Here is a 13,843-nt window from a genome sequence, read left to right as displayed (position 1 = left end):
GCCTCAAAGCGAGACGCGAAGACCCGAAAGAAACCGAACTCATACGGAGAAAGCCGAACCTTTACGTTACGTTCTTATGTTTGTGTTTGTCTCGAACGGGTTAAAAAAATCTTTATATTTATTTCCAAACGAATAGCTATAGCATAGGCTAGTGGTAGCATAACCACGTACTGTTACTGCAAATAAGCTAAAACTGCTACAGTAAAATAAAGAAGTAGGGTTTGGCAGAGTAAGCCTTAAGTTATCCATTTTCAGGTACTGCAGACACGTGAACAAATGGCGGTTGCAAGAGTAAATACCAATTTATTTTTCTAGGCTAGGTTTAGTTTTAAGTTTTAACATGTCTACCTAAGGTTTCTAAAAATTATTTTTGGTTAGTCTTACGAGGGTAACTTAACTTGACTCTAAAGCAAGCCTAAGTCCCAGTTAAGACCTCCTTTTATTGTCTGACAGCCTTCTGAGGTCTGAAATGCCTGAGTAAACTGTTTTGGTGGGGTACGGGGATGACGTTACAGCTTTGATAGTTGCACGTAGCGTTGAGCTGGCTCAGCTAAAGCTATATAGAGTTATGCGTACCGGTACCATAAACGCATGGATGGCAGACCACCGTCTCTCATTCGCTTAGAGCAAAACCGAGATCGTGATTTTGACAACAAAAAATGGATCGACACCATTGTGCTGTTGAGGGTGGGGGCCATTGAGATCCAAACCCTTCATAGCCTAATGTCAAGTAGGCCTACCTTAGGGTCATGCGGGATAGAAAGCTGACCAACATAGAAAGCTGGATAGAAGTCTGGCTGGTGGGATCAGATCTGTACGGCTGACAAGGCCGCTAGGGTGGTTTCTTCTCCTATTCGGTTGATGGCCAATGTTGGAGGGCCTCTATCCAGTCGTAGAAGGCTGTTAATGTGTTCGGTCCAGTCCGTACTCTTGTACGTTGCGGAGGTGTGGGCAGACACTCTCAAAAAGGAGGTATATAGGATGCGGTTTGCCAAAATGCAATGTCAGACAGCATCTGCCTGCCAAACAGTGTCTGATCCCGCCGTCCTGGTGGTTGCTGGAGTCATCCCTGTCAAACTTTTGGCAGTGGAGAGGAAGGCAATTCATCAGCGCTGTGGGGCGGGCCAGGCACGAACAGAGGAACGCACAAGCACACCTACCAGCTGTGGCAGGAGAGCTGGGAACAGGAGACAAGGGGACGATGGACCAGGCGACTGATACAGCAAGTCCAACCTTGGGTTAACTTAATCGGCGGTGCGGAGAGGTGAGCTTCTACCTTACCCAATTTCTGACGGGTCACTGCTTTTCCCGATCGTACTTGGTCAGGATGGGCAAAGCTGTGTCACCCGATTGCATATACTGCCCAGTTATTCCTGATGACGAGGAACATACTTTTTTCCACTGCCAAACGCAATTTTCACGGGAAAATGGGCGTTTGCCTCAAGAGTTCCAAAGGAAAAATTGCTTTAAATAGCCTTATTTTGGTAGATAAGATACATTCATAAAACATTCAGATTCGTCCTAACATAAGTAAGTTATAAGTTCAGTATCAAATCAAATCAAATCAAACATAATTTGTTCCATGATAAACAAAAATTACAAAACAGTATTCTTAATAATAATGGAATTTCCCCACATAGGCGAAGCCTATGAGTAGGGCCTATTAACTTACCCTGTTAATTATTTTTCAGTGTTAAATCCTTTTTTCAACAAACTGGTAGGCCTATCTACTTCAGGGTCTCCAAACAAATTTTGAGAAAAGTAATTTTCTTAATTTGGCCCATATTGAACACTTTTTGTTACTTTGACACCGACCACACCGATAAATCGACTACCAAATATGACTTGAATATTAGTCTTAACTTTAAGACAAATTGAGTACAGTAACTACCTTTCAGGCATGACTTGAAAAACTGAAGTTGAACAACGTGGATGCTATAAAACTCCAACTTGTTTGAACACTGTATTTCATGATTACAGAAATACAGTATAATCAAAAGCTTTTAAAACTCAGATCAAAAGCTGCGATCTGAACAAGCTGCCTTTATTCAAAGGCCTTCAGAACTGCAGAGATTTAATATTAGCTAAGGCATCTACAATAGACACTCCTTTGCGGAAACATAATTGAAAAAAATTTTTTTTTGTTTACTTGTATTTACACAGGTACCTGAGGTTTAATTACTGCTTCTATTACTTTCCTAATTATTGGCACTAAAGAGACAGGGTGATAATTTTTCAACTGTGTCCTCTTTTTTAAACACAGGAATGACTAATGATTTTTTGTAAATTTGGATAAACACACTCCTTCAAACATGAGTCAATACAGATGGCAAGTGGCAAAGCGATGTCTTTAAGTTAACTTAAATGTTTTACAACATGACTAGGAAGACCATGCCCATCTTTGCTTCTTGATGACATAACATCAAGCACTATGAAGAAATCGTTGAAGTCTTCAGCTGAGTGGTTGGTGTCGAGCATCTTCTGCCCCTTTCCAGAACTTTCTTGACTATGGTCCATACTGCTCGGCATTTATTAGTTGAACTTTCAATAACGCCTGCATTTGCCTCCCGCTTGGCACTGTTAATGGCAGTCTTCTGTTCTTTGTACGCATTGTATGACGCTTGAATAGGCATGTTCATGTATGGTAGGCCTAGACCATTTCCTTTAGTTGCCGGAGCTCTAGGGTGCCCCACGTGACTCCGCTGGTGTGTAGCTTGGGCTTGTGTTGATATGTCTTTCTTGTTACAATAGTATACTGACAGGACAGGTAAATTTTAAAATGTCAGTAGCCTAAGCTTAGTGAAAAACATGTGATTAAATCTCTTTTCAGCTGGTATGTTAGTAGGTCTAGGACTAAGTAAATGCTGCCAATCCACATTTCCAAGAAGATACCTGAAGTTGTCAAAGCATTTAGTTGAATGGTCCCTACGCACAACCTTGTTACCTTATTACCAAAGCTGCGTTGTTGACCAACATAGCTGGATAAACTGTGTCAATTTTGAAATGGAAATAGAAACTTATATTTAGCTTACAACAAATAAAATAAGACTTGTATCTTTTAAGGAATTAAATTAAAAAGATTTCAAAATAAAACTTGGCGGGTGACTAAGGAGGTGATATGCACTCTACTAATTAGTCATCAAAATACTCTTTAACGGAGTGGTAAACTCTTTGAAGAAGCCTATCTTGTACAACCCTGGCCAACGTTTTCCCCTGAAGACTACCGATCTCTGGGGGAGCTTGTTACAACTTCCAAGAAAAAGCAAGAACGGCGCTGTGTTCCCGTGAGGCTAGGAATGTCAATTTTGCTTCTGCTACGTGTATTGTAGCTATGAAAACCAAATCGGGAGGCTGGTGTTTGTGGTCAGTTTCTAAAATCAGCCTTAACTCAAGGCCATCGTGATCAGAAATTTCAGGATATAAACAAAATATACATACCATAAATCAGATGAGACATTTGTAAAAATATTGTCCAAACAGGCATCCTGTCTAGTTGGCTGGTAGCTTAGATTGGGGTAGTTAAACTATCTGAGTTGAGTATATTTAGCAATCTATTTAGGGCTACACTTGACTGATTCCAAGTACCGTCAAATTTGGAATGAAAACCACCCCCGATCACAATATGAATCTTCATCCTACTTAGATGTAACCATTGACTATATATACCTACTTACAGTAGGTATAGTCAATGATATAACTTAGTAATAAAAGCTCCAGGTTATTCAAAAACAAATGTTTATCTTGTTTCATCTTCCATGTTTTGTCATCTTGGGAGAGTGGTAAATGCGTACAATAACAAATTTGTCTACAATCACAGCACATATTCAAAGTTAATTTCACTAATGAGTCAGTCAAGGTCTAAAATATTATAGTGGTATAGGGTCCCTGTTCATTTACGAAGATTCCCAAACCACCCCTAGCATGTAGGCTACGGCAAAACAATGACTTAGCACAAGAATCTTCAACATTTACATATCACAGTGCCCACATAAACACAGTAGGCTACATCATAATTATTTTCTCTGGCATAAAGGCTTAGAGTGTTTACCTTTGAATGTAGGCCTAATCCTTGTACATTGAAATACAGAATTCTTAGATTCCGTTTATCGACTGGGATAAGACCCTGTTTGTGACTTTTTTTATGAATTAGTTAAGTTAATTGTTAAGTTTTATCAGAAGAAACTATTTAAAAGTTCTAGACCTGATCTCTTTAACTGCACTTTCCTAATCATTAACCCTCCAAGTGTCCATAGTAATGGTATTAATGTCCGCCCATTTATTGCGCAATTGCAGGGTTTTATTAAAATGTATCTTAGAAACTTAAAAACAATGTAAAGTATACCGTTTTATATCATTTTGTTTGGGAAATTATGGGCTTCAATGTAAAAATTTTCAACAATTTTTGTGGGTTAACATTTTTCAAAAATTATAAAAAGGATTACAAAAATATAATAAATTAATAATATAAGGAAGTAAATTTGCAAATAAATAAGTTATGGGTGAAAAACAGATTTCGTACATTTAGCGTTAGCTAAGAATGCATAACCTAACCATAGCAAGGAATCTGGCCGATAATTTACATCAATATCACTACTTCTTCAGGATCATGAACCAGCCCTTTAAAATCACTTAAATCTTCTTATAATGCACAACGTATATCACTACTTTTTATTTTTAACAGTAAAACAATGATAGGCTAAACGTAATAAAACACATCAGTCATTGGCACGAGGTTAACCAAGTTGTTTACAAATACGCACGTCAGCTGTCTGCAACATTATTTTTGGAACTAAAATGAAAAGCGTCTAGAAACAGACATCAGGAGAAAGCTTAGAATCTGCCGAAAACAACGATACCAATCTTGATCCAGTTCAATCTGATTCAGTCAGTCCCAGAGCCTTCGCCGTAAACGATGTCTGTGTGTCGCAAAAGCGACGCTTAACACTCGGAGGGTTAAACTCAATCTTATATCACTTTTGTTTTTGTTTTAGACCCATTTCATTCTGCTGATCCAACCCAGTGAAGACAGCTTCAGCAGGTCATTTAGTGACTTTGAAACAATCGATGAACTCATGGAAGGTTAGTGAGAATTGAAACCATCTAATATGGATACTGTAGTTAGGATGTCATCCAACCGGAACACTGAGCATCGCACATACCAATCAAAATACTTAAACTTTATTCATATTGCACATTATGTACAGAATGGTGTCAGTTATTGTTATAACTAACCCAACCTATATACAACCTAAGACTACTTTACAAATGATACTGTTATTATCAATATATAAGTTAGGCCTACTAGGATTGATTTCATAGCAATGAAAGCCAGTTGAGCGGAGCGACCACGTTTCATGGTTTTTAATAAAAGCAATAAAAAGTAAAACTGTGTTTTGATATAATACAACTATTTTATCAATTTAAGTTATCAGTTTGTCTTAGAACTATCAACATTTATAACACGTTTCATAAGCAAAGATGTGGACATTACACACTTATCCTTTGTACCTGTATTTTTTCTAAGTTTGCATGCTAATGTCATCTAGTGAACCCACAGTTCTGGGTGAACCAGAACAATTGATATTTTCTCAATCTTGGCCAGATTTGGCAATTCAGGCAGATATAATCCTGCATGGGTTCATAATTAGCACTTCTAATTTTTTAAAGACTTGTCTGCTTTGAGAGAGTTTCACTAATAGTTTTTAACATTCCTTATTTAAGGTCTGTTTTCTAAAATTTTGTACATTTAACATAATATGAAAAGCATTTTTTTTAAGCACGTGTTGCATTCAATTGTCTCAAAACATTTCCAGAAGTAGTTGTTCGTGTGTTTAAGGCGTTTAATTCTAGTCTTTATTTTCTACAAATATCAGACAGATTTTGAGAATGCATTCTAACATTTTCCTTAAAAGGTATTTTCTTCTAAAACAAAAACGCAAAAAACTACTTTAGCCTAATGCTTATGGGGAAGCTCATATTAGGACTGATGATGGCGATTTAATTTCGCCGAAATGCATCTCCTGTAATTGGATACATTAGGATCGACCGGCGGACACAGGTAGTTTAAGATTTTATTGATTGTCATACCGATCCGGAACAACAACAAACAACATAAAATGAAGTTATGTATAACAGTTTGGCCAGCATATCTGAAAATATGCAAACCAACTGCTGTTCTTTATATAAGAAGGTTTCAACTGAATACTATAAGATCCCCGTGCGTAGAACGGGTAGACAGCTAGTTATTAAAATATTTACTGTCACAGGCCTCTGTTATACAGTTCTTATTTTAATACAAGTATTTGATTAATATTTTGGTAGGCCTATGCTATAGTTTATATTGTTTTATTTTACAGGAATCACGGATATTTATGATGACTACATCAAAAAGGCCTTTCCCAGTAAAAGCAATATTACGTATGACCTACTTTCAATCCTGAAGTTTGTCAAAGGCCTGCGAGATATTTCATGTCTAGAGTGAGTACCGTATTTTTATAACTACTAGAGTTGAACCAAGTTTTAAAGATATACCAGTACTTGTAAACATTGATAACTCTAAAACATTTTTCACATTAAGTACGTCCTATTTTAGCTTAATTAACCTACTTCAACAGGAGTAGGTACATTCTAAATTTATGTACTAGTAATTCTTGCATTGATAAGTACCAAAACATGATAGTGGTGAGGTTATGTTTAGGATACAAATGTCACACTCTCTATTTGGAGACAGGTGTAAATCACCTCTTACTAACACATTTCTTAGCATCAAGCAATTCACCCCCGACAATGAAGATTAAAAGATATCTAAACATAACAGGTCATGTTTAGGGTCATGCACAGGTCATGCACCAAAACAAGAGTTTGACTAGTTCTTAGTCTATATTTCATCGCGGAACAAGCTTGTGTGGTGGTACAGCATCTGCGTTTTGGTCTCCAAGGTCCCAGGTTTAAATCCCGTCAATCACCAATGGATATTGTCCAAGTGATGTTGGCGCAGCCATGCAAGCCTCTTGTGAAGTAATGTGCACCAGCTAGAGCTCATCCTTGGAGGTGAAAGTGGGACAAAAAAACCTAATAAAATATTTAGTGATTAGTTTTGCTTACATTGAATGTTGTCAAAGCTTACTATAAGTCAAATTATTAATATAAATAATTTACATTTGAAAAAACACAATTCATGTACAATGCATAACCAACATAAAAAATCAAACTAAAACCCTAAGGCATTTCACCTAAAGCATTTCATAACAACATTACAGTACTTGAAGAAATATCAGATATGAAAATAATTTAATCTGGTATGACTAAAGATTTTAACAAGTATGACAAAGATAATAATGCAGTTTAACAATTACATCCAAAAACGATGAGCTGTTCACTCACCTTGAGGTCTTTGATGACTGCTAGATAGCCATGCTCTCATACCGAGTGTTGCCATCCTTAAGGACGACAAGCCTTAGAGACAAAGTCCTGAATCTCAGGGATGGTATTTGTCATGGCTTCTCCCTGACCTTAGCAGTCAAGTGTCTGTCAAGGTTTGGATCCCCAACAAAATTCTAGGGCTCCATTGTCCCCTAGAGCCGCCTCGCTTTTTGCGGCAAAAGTAGTCCAATTGTCAGAATCCCCAGCTCTAGGTGAACTTCCCCCTTATTGGTACACCTGAAGGACTTAAAGATGTCATTAGACTCCTCTAATCTGGCCTTGGTTTGCTCAACCTAGACTTCAGCAAAATATAATAGTTTAATATATAATATATAAAGGGGGGGGGGGGGGTAATTCCCTAAAGTTTTCCTTGGTCTGAATTACCTCAGTCCTGGACATTGTTCTCCTTGTTTTTTAGGAACCTGGGATGCCATCTTCTGTGCCAGAGGAGGGCCAGCTTCTTTTTGACCTTTTGTCACTGTAGCTTTGTTTATGGTAGCCTCTGCCTGCCTCAGTTTCCTCTTTTCCTCCCTGGCGAGTCCCTTTTCTTAGTTAGTCCTGGATTAATGCCTATTATAAATACAATTATTTTGCTCAATGATATGTAAGGTTTAATAGCTTAGTAAATTAAAGTAAGGGTTATTTAGGCAATTAACAGTTGGTAAGGGTCCATTCCATATATTAAGAAATCAAAAATTAAAGTGACAGTTAAAATTTAATTTTAATTTCTACAAAACTGAGTTAGAATCATTCACCCAGACCCCATTAGATTAAAGTATATGAACAGTATGATTTATTTAAACGATGATTTACGAATGGCTTCTAATTATTTGATTTGTTTTTTAGGTACAAGCAGATACAAAACATGTACATCCCACACAGTAAAGAGTGGGTTGCCCAGGAACTATATAAGTACCTGGCCAAAAAACATGCAGAAGAAAACCGATTTAATGCGTAATGACGACATCTAAAAAAAGACATGGTGCTAATTTGATCCAAGATATTTGCGTTAATTCAAAAAGACTATTTTAGTTGTCTTACACAATATTTTTGTTATTCCTTTAAGAACAATGTGAGACATGTGATTCATTAACTGTGTTGAATGTCAAATTAGAAAGAATCATCAGCTACTGTATGTACATATTTTTACCACAGGACAACAATTTGATCATTGAGTTTCTGTGTCACTTGTCCTTGATTTCGAGCAGAATGTAGATATAGTGTTTTCCATTGATATTGTTGAAGTAGATATCCCATTAGGACCAACTGTAGCCAGTAGTTAATATTGACAGTAAACAATTAAACTATTAGACCATCAGAGTGTGCTATTACTGAAGGAATATTAAAATTTTCACCTTTAATTTTTTATGATGGAGTAAGACGTTAAAAGGTTTCATCAGTAACCACTTCAGTATGGCAAAAAGTTGAACATTCATCACTCGGTACAGGAAGAAGCTTATTCTGATGAAAACTGATGTCAAGGGAAAAAATTTGGGCAAGGAAAAACCTATCAGCTAATTTCCCTTGCTCTTAATCGGCTTTCCTTTTGGCCACTATGTGCGCTAGTGTTTCTTTACTGTACTATTAACTTTAATGGTTTTAATACATTTGGATTGTTTAAACATGTAATTTTTACATGTTATTTAGGTTTTGTATAACCCAATTGCTTTTATTTTTATTTGTTAGTATAAAAATCTGTTAGTCTCAAGAAATTGTTAGTCTCAAGAAATCTGTTAGTAAAGATATATAATAGTTTTTATCAAATTACTGAAAGTTACTACAAGAAAACTAACAACGCAAACTATAGGGTAATTTTTAATGTACATAATAAAATTATAAAATTACATTTTATAATACCAATCAAGATTTAAAATTATTTTCCTTGTACCCCCAATGTTGTTTAGTTGTTACAGTAGAACCTCTATAGTTCGACAATTTGTGGACTTAAGGGGTGTCGAATTATTGATATGTCTAACTATAAGGAGTAAATGGAGTTTAATATACAGGAAAGTAAAAACACAAGTTTTAGGCCTAAATAGAAATCACCCAAATTTATTAAATACTAAACCACTTAACAATTTCTCTGTTCATTAGTCTCAAGTCAACAATAAATGACAAATTAATGTTCAAGTCAGCTTACTATACAATAGTAACCATTAAATATCACTTGACAAAACAGCTCAGCCCGTGTCGAACTACAAGGAGTGTCAAACTATCGAAGGTTTACTGTATCGCGTTTATCAATAAGTACAAACTAACATAATTGCTTTGTATAATGTGATTAGAAGTAACTATAGTTCGGCCGCTTAGAAAGCGACCTCCTCTAGCATTGGTTTAGCATTAGCACGCAGGTCGTTTTCTATGCGGCCGAACTATGCTAGAGTTTCAACATGGCTGTTTTCTGTAAATCTCAAACTACCTCTAACACTAATTAGTAGAACTCTAAATAAATCTCTCAAGAAATAATAGGCACATTGAAGTGCCTCTCTTTAATATTTTAGTGGCGTTGTTTATCTTTCACTTTTCCTTTTACATTCTTTCTAATTTGTATTAGATGCCTTGCACAACTATTTTTTCATTTAATAAATCTCCCATCAATAATTCACATAGTTTAATTAATATTCTGGCCAAATATATCAAAATCATTAAAATGGAATGTTATTTCAGTTTAACTATACTTCTATAGGCCTACTGTTAAATCATACAAATCTGACGGTGTCTTATCGTGTGTGTGTTTTGTTTGAGTAAATCACATAAAAACAATTAAATTGACTAGGCTTTTATTTTACAACAACAAAGCTACCTAAGGAATATCTTAGAACTGTTCCTGCTGTGATACTGTCCAACGGATCTGCCCCATTGGCTTTCAAAATTCTGAGGTTAGGCTTTTAAAAGTCAATATTGATTGGTCTCCATGGCTTTAAGAGAAATCTCATCATGTTTACTTTATTATTTCAATGTAGAATAAATATTACACATTCGTCAAAGGTACTAGAAACAGCTCACAAAAAAACCGTCAATAATCACTATAAAAGCAGGATTACTCCTAAGGCATTCCTTTGGATGGAGCTTCCTTATTGAAAAGTAAGCCTAGTAAGTTTAGTTGTTTTTATGTGAATCAGTAACAGACACTCAGCTAAATACACAATACATGAATAACCATTAACATCTAGAAATAAAAATAAACAAAAGTAATTATTAACAAAGTTATAATAATAAAAAACTGGATAATACCACAGAAAAGTAAGATACAGAGGAAACATTCAATGGTACACTAAGTGGTGAATTGCACCAGGCGCTGGTTTCTATAGTAAGGCAAATTCTATTGTCGTCCCCTTCCGCTCTCCTTTTCCCCACGCCATCACATACAGTGCTCACACTGACCATGAGACCATGTGTGCTACAACTACTGTAAAAAAATGCTATCTAGCCATCGCCATTTGCGCTCAACAACGTACATTTCCGCCCCACCAGACCAGAGCTAAAGGCGCACGGTTGTCCCATAAGCTTGTATCCTCCGCATCTTTTACTTCTCTGTGATAATACTGAGCAAGCAATCTGTATAATTGCAAGGTTTCTGTACTTTAATACTTGTAATGAAATGGCAACCATACAAAATGGCATTTAAGCTAAGAATGAATGGAGATGACTAACACAGGCTTTTCATACTATATCTAAATAGTATCAGCCATAAATATTTATATACATTTTAGAAGATCTGAAATAACCATGGGAGTAGTCACTTTTTAATCGCTTCATAACAATGATTAAATGATTTTTTACAAACCCCTGTATTTGATTCATTTAATACAGCAATGATTAGATTTCAGTTTTTAATTTTGATTAGGGAATATGCTAACCAGTATATCACTATTAATTTAGTTTTCACAACCTGAATTACCTATTAGACTGAATGAAAATTTTAAAATAGAAGTAGTTGAATAAAAGATATAATATCATTTTCAACAAGGTTTATTAAAAAAAGTTTATTTGAATAAAAACGATTTTCAAAACGGGTTTTATTCTAAATTTGAAAGCTTCGACTTCCAAATCTTCGAAATCTAAAATGTCTGTATGCACAATTTATGAAGAATTATGCATAACTTTCTCTCAAACTCTGAAACTTTACTTTAGTTCTACTTTTAAGTTCTTCATCTTGGAAATCTTTTCTTAAAATAGATTTTCCAGTTCCGTCATCTGCTATGTTCTCCCTCACTCTCATTTCCTGGTTCTTCACATTTTCCAAAAGAGTACGGTTGTTTACAGCGTCATCTGTCAACTTTTCAAGTAAATTTTGAATGAAATTCTCAACACTATTTTTCATTTCTGAATATACTTTGCTGTCTCTGGGGACGTAGGAAGGTGTATGAGACAAAATTGTGTTCAATAACTCATCAACAATTTGTTCTGCACTTGTAGACTTTTTAAGTGCAACTGATCTCAAAAGCCACCTTAAAATGTCAGAAACAGCTGTTTCTGCATCTGAGATTGCTGATTCAATTGAAGTTTCACTATCGGAGTGTGTTATCTTATTCAGCACTGTATTTAATATACTCATAACGTCAATGTAGGATTCACCAAGAGTAACTAAATTGAGACAATGTTCCACTATTTGTTGGGCAAACTCTCTGATTAGCTGTCGGTCTTCCTCCTCCGAAGGGATATCATCAGGAACAGGAACTGGTGGTGGATCAAAAGGAATATCAACTACTTTCACCACCAGTTCTTCTCTGTGCTTGTTCAAGTGATGGACATAATTAGACAAAAACTCCTTTGGAGACGGAGGTCGATGCTTAAACAGAGCTGCATAGATCAGCTTCATCATTATACCAATCTGGGGAAAGAATGAGCAAAACAAAAAGTATTAATATTCAATCATTTAGAAGATTCATATGGATTCAATTTCAACACAAACTGTTAAATAATAAACAGTACTTAAAAGTTACCGGTATTTAACAACTAGGGAGATAAAAATCTACTTATAATGGTTTGAGGTCACATTGATTTAATTTGGCTGTACTGTTTATTCATTTGGGTACAAACTAGGCAAAACTGTAGACCATTGAACATTGATATAGCTAGCTAATAATACTTACAAATTTACACATTGAAACTAGAGCGAGCTTCTTACTTAAAATGTTAAGCTTTATTCATAAACATCTTCCTCATGAATCAAAATTGTAGGACAGATAAAAATGTGTGATTAAGTTATCTTTACAACCTGCATTGAAAAATTACTACCAAACCTAGGTAGAGTATTGTCACTAACTGTATTAAGGAAAAAATAAGTTAGGTACAACAAATAAAACGAAAACAACATCTTATCTTATAGGTATTATTCTGAACTATCCCAAATAATAATAGATCAACCAAACCTCTGGGTGACTTTTCAAATAAGCATCATTCCCGGTTTTCACTTGCAATTTAAGAACGTCCAGTTGGGATTGCTGATCGAGAGTAAGGTCAGCGTTTTTGTTGTAACGTTTTTGCAAAACGCCTGAACCAAGGTCTTGGATCAAACTGTTGAAGACTCTGTTATAAGAGACTGGTGTTTCCTCTTGTTTGATCTCTTCCCAGCGTAGTCTCAGCATTGCGTCGTGGATGTAATGCCATCTGTAGCCGCGGCTAGCTAGTATGCCTAGAACAGGGATGCTTGATTTTACAAATTTCCGATCTTCTACCATCTTTTCAGGAACCTCCAGCCATTGTATCTTACTGTTGTCTCTTCGACTGTCTGCTCGCTCACTTGGGCTTCTTTGGTTGAGAATACTTTTTTTGTAAGTCATCCTATGTTCTTTCAAGTCTGTTTCGCTTATGTCTTCCATTATTGTAGAGATATCCATGGTTGTTCGATTTGGTTTTCTTTATCGTATAACTTTGTTGACGTCAATAATTTCACGGATTAGGAAATTTTATTATTGTGGGTTTAGAAATTTAACACTTTTGTGGTGCTTGATACCACTATTTAAATTGAGAACCTTGTAAACACTACAAGGATAAATTCAATAGTAACTGGTATCATCTACACAAATAAAAAGAAAAGAAAACTATTTTATAGGTACATATCCATCCATGTCTAAATTTATGAGACAAAGGATATACTAACTATTTCAAGCTAATCTTTGATTTTTGCCAATTTGTAAAATAAATAACAATAATATTATTTGTCAATAAATCCTTATTCTTTACAAAAAATCTTTTATTGTTACTGATCTAACAGCTGGAGTTTTAGAGAAAAACTTAAATATTTTGAAACTGTTTCTCAGTGTAAATGTCACATAGTATTTCCATGGGATTTATGAATCAGTAGAGGAATATTATTTTTGGATGACCATTATTCAAACAAGTACAATAAAGAGATCTTGATCCCTGGGATCTATTTTCTTTTTCGCTTTGATGTCCCCAGGTAAAAAATACCATA

The 13,843-nt window shown here is 35.5% G+C and overlaps 2 protein-coding genes across 2 annotated transcripts; one reads left to right on the top strand and one right to left on the bottom strand.

The window, feature by feature from the left end:
• Nucleotides 1-127: 127 nt before the first annotated feature.
• LOC128996861 (enhancer of rudimentary homolog) lies at nt 128-9,217 on the top strand. The gene is made up of 4 exons (XM_054422375.1): nt 128-291; nt 4,992-5,079; nt 6,357-6,477; nt 8,269-9,217. The coding sequence occupies exons 1-4, from the start codon at nt 277-279 to the stop codon at nt 8,378-8,380; spliced, it is 336 nt and encodes a 111-aa protein (XP_054278350.1). The 5' UTR covers nt 128-276; the 3' UTR covers nt 8,381-9,217.
• Nucleotides 9,218-11,398: 2,181 nt separating this feature from the next.
• Nucleotides 11,399-13,548, bottom strand: LOC128996944 (uncharacterized). Its single transcript, XM_054422486.1, has 2 exons — nt 12,798-13,548; nt 11,399-12,256 (listed from the first exon to the last, which is right to left on the bottom strand). The coding sequence occupies exons 1-2, from the start codon at nt 13,263-13,265 to the stop codon at nt 11,516-11,518; spliced, it is 1,209 nt and encodes a 402-aa protein (XP_054278461.1). The 5' UTR covers nt 13,266-13,548; the 3' UTR covers nt 11,399-11,515.
• Between the last annotated feature and the right edge of the window lie 295 nt (nt 13,549-13,843).

Source organism: Macrosteles quadrilineatus, unplaced genomic scaffold (assembly GCF_028750875.1).
Source record: "Macrosteles quadrilineatus isolate MER2022 unplaced genomic scaffold, UCM_ALF_1.0 Scaffold_6__1_contigs__length_79288215, whole genome shotgun sequence".
Lineage (NCBI taxonomy): Eukaryota > Metazoa > Arthropoda > Insecta > Hemiptera > Cicadellidae > Macrosteles > Macrosteles quadrilineatus.
This window is presented reverse-complemented; position numbering and strand designations above follow the sequence as displayed.

Coding starts and splice junctions, on each gene's coding strand:
- LOC128996944 (XM_054422486.1), bottom strand. CDS start 13,265: ATGGATATCTCTACAATAATGGAAGACATAAGCGAAACAGACTTGAAA. Junction 12,257..12,797: donor ATTTGAAAAGTCACCCAGAG/GTTTGGTTGATC, acceptor TTCTTTCCCCAG/ATTGGTATAATGATGAAGCT.
- LOC128996861 (XM_054422375.1), top strand. Junction 5,080..6,356: donor AATCGATGAACTCATGGAAG/GTTAGTGAGAAT, acceptor TTTATTTTACAG/GAATCACGGATATTTATGAT. Junction 6,478..8,268: donor CGAGATATTTCATGTCTAGA/GTGAGTACCGTA, acceptor TTTGTTTTTTAG/GTACAAGCAGATACAAAACA.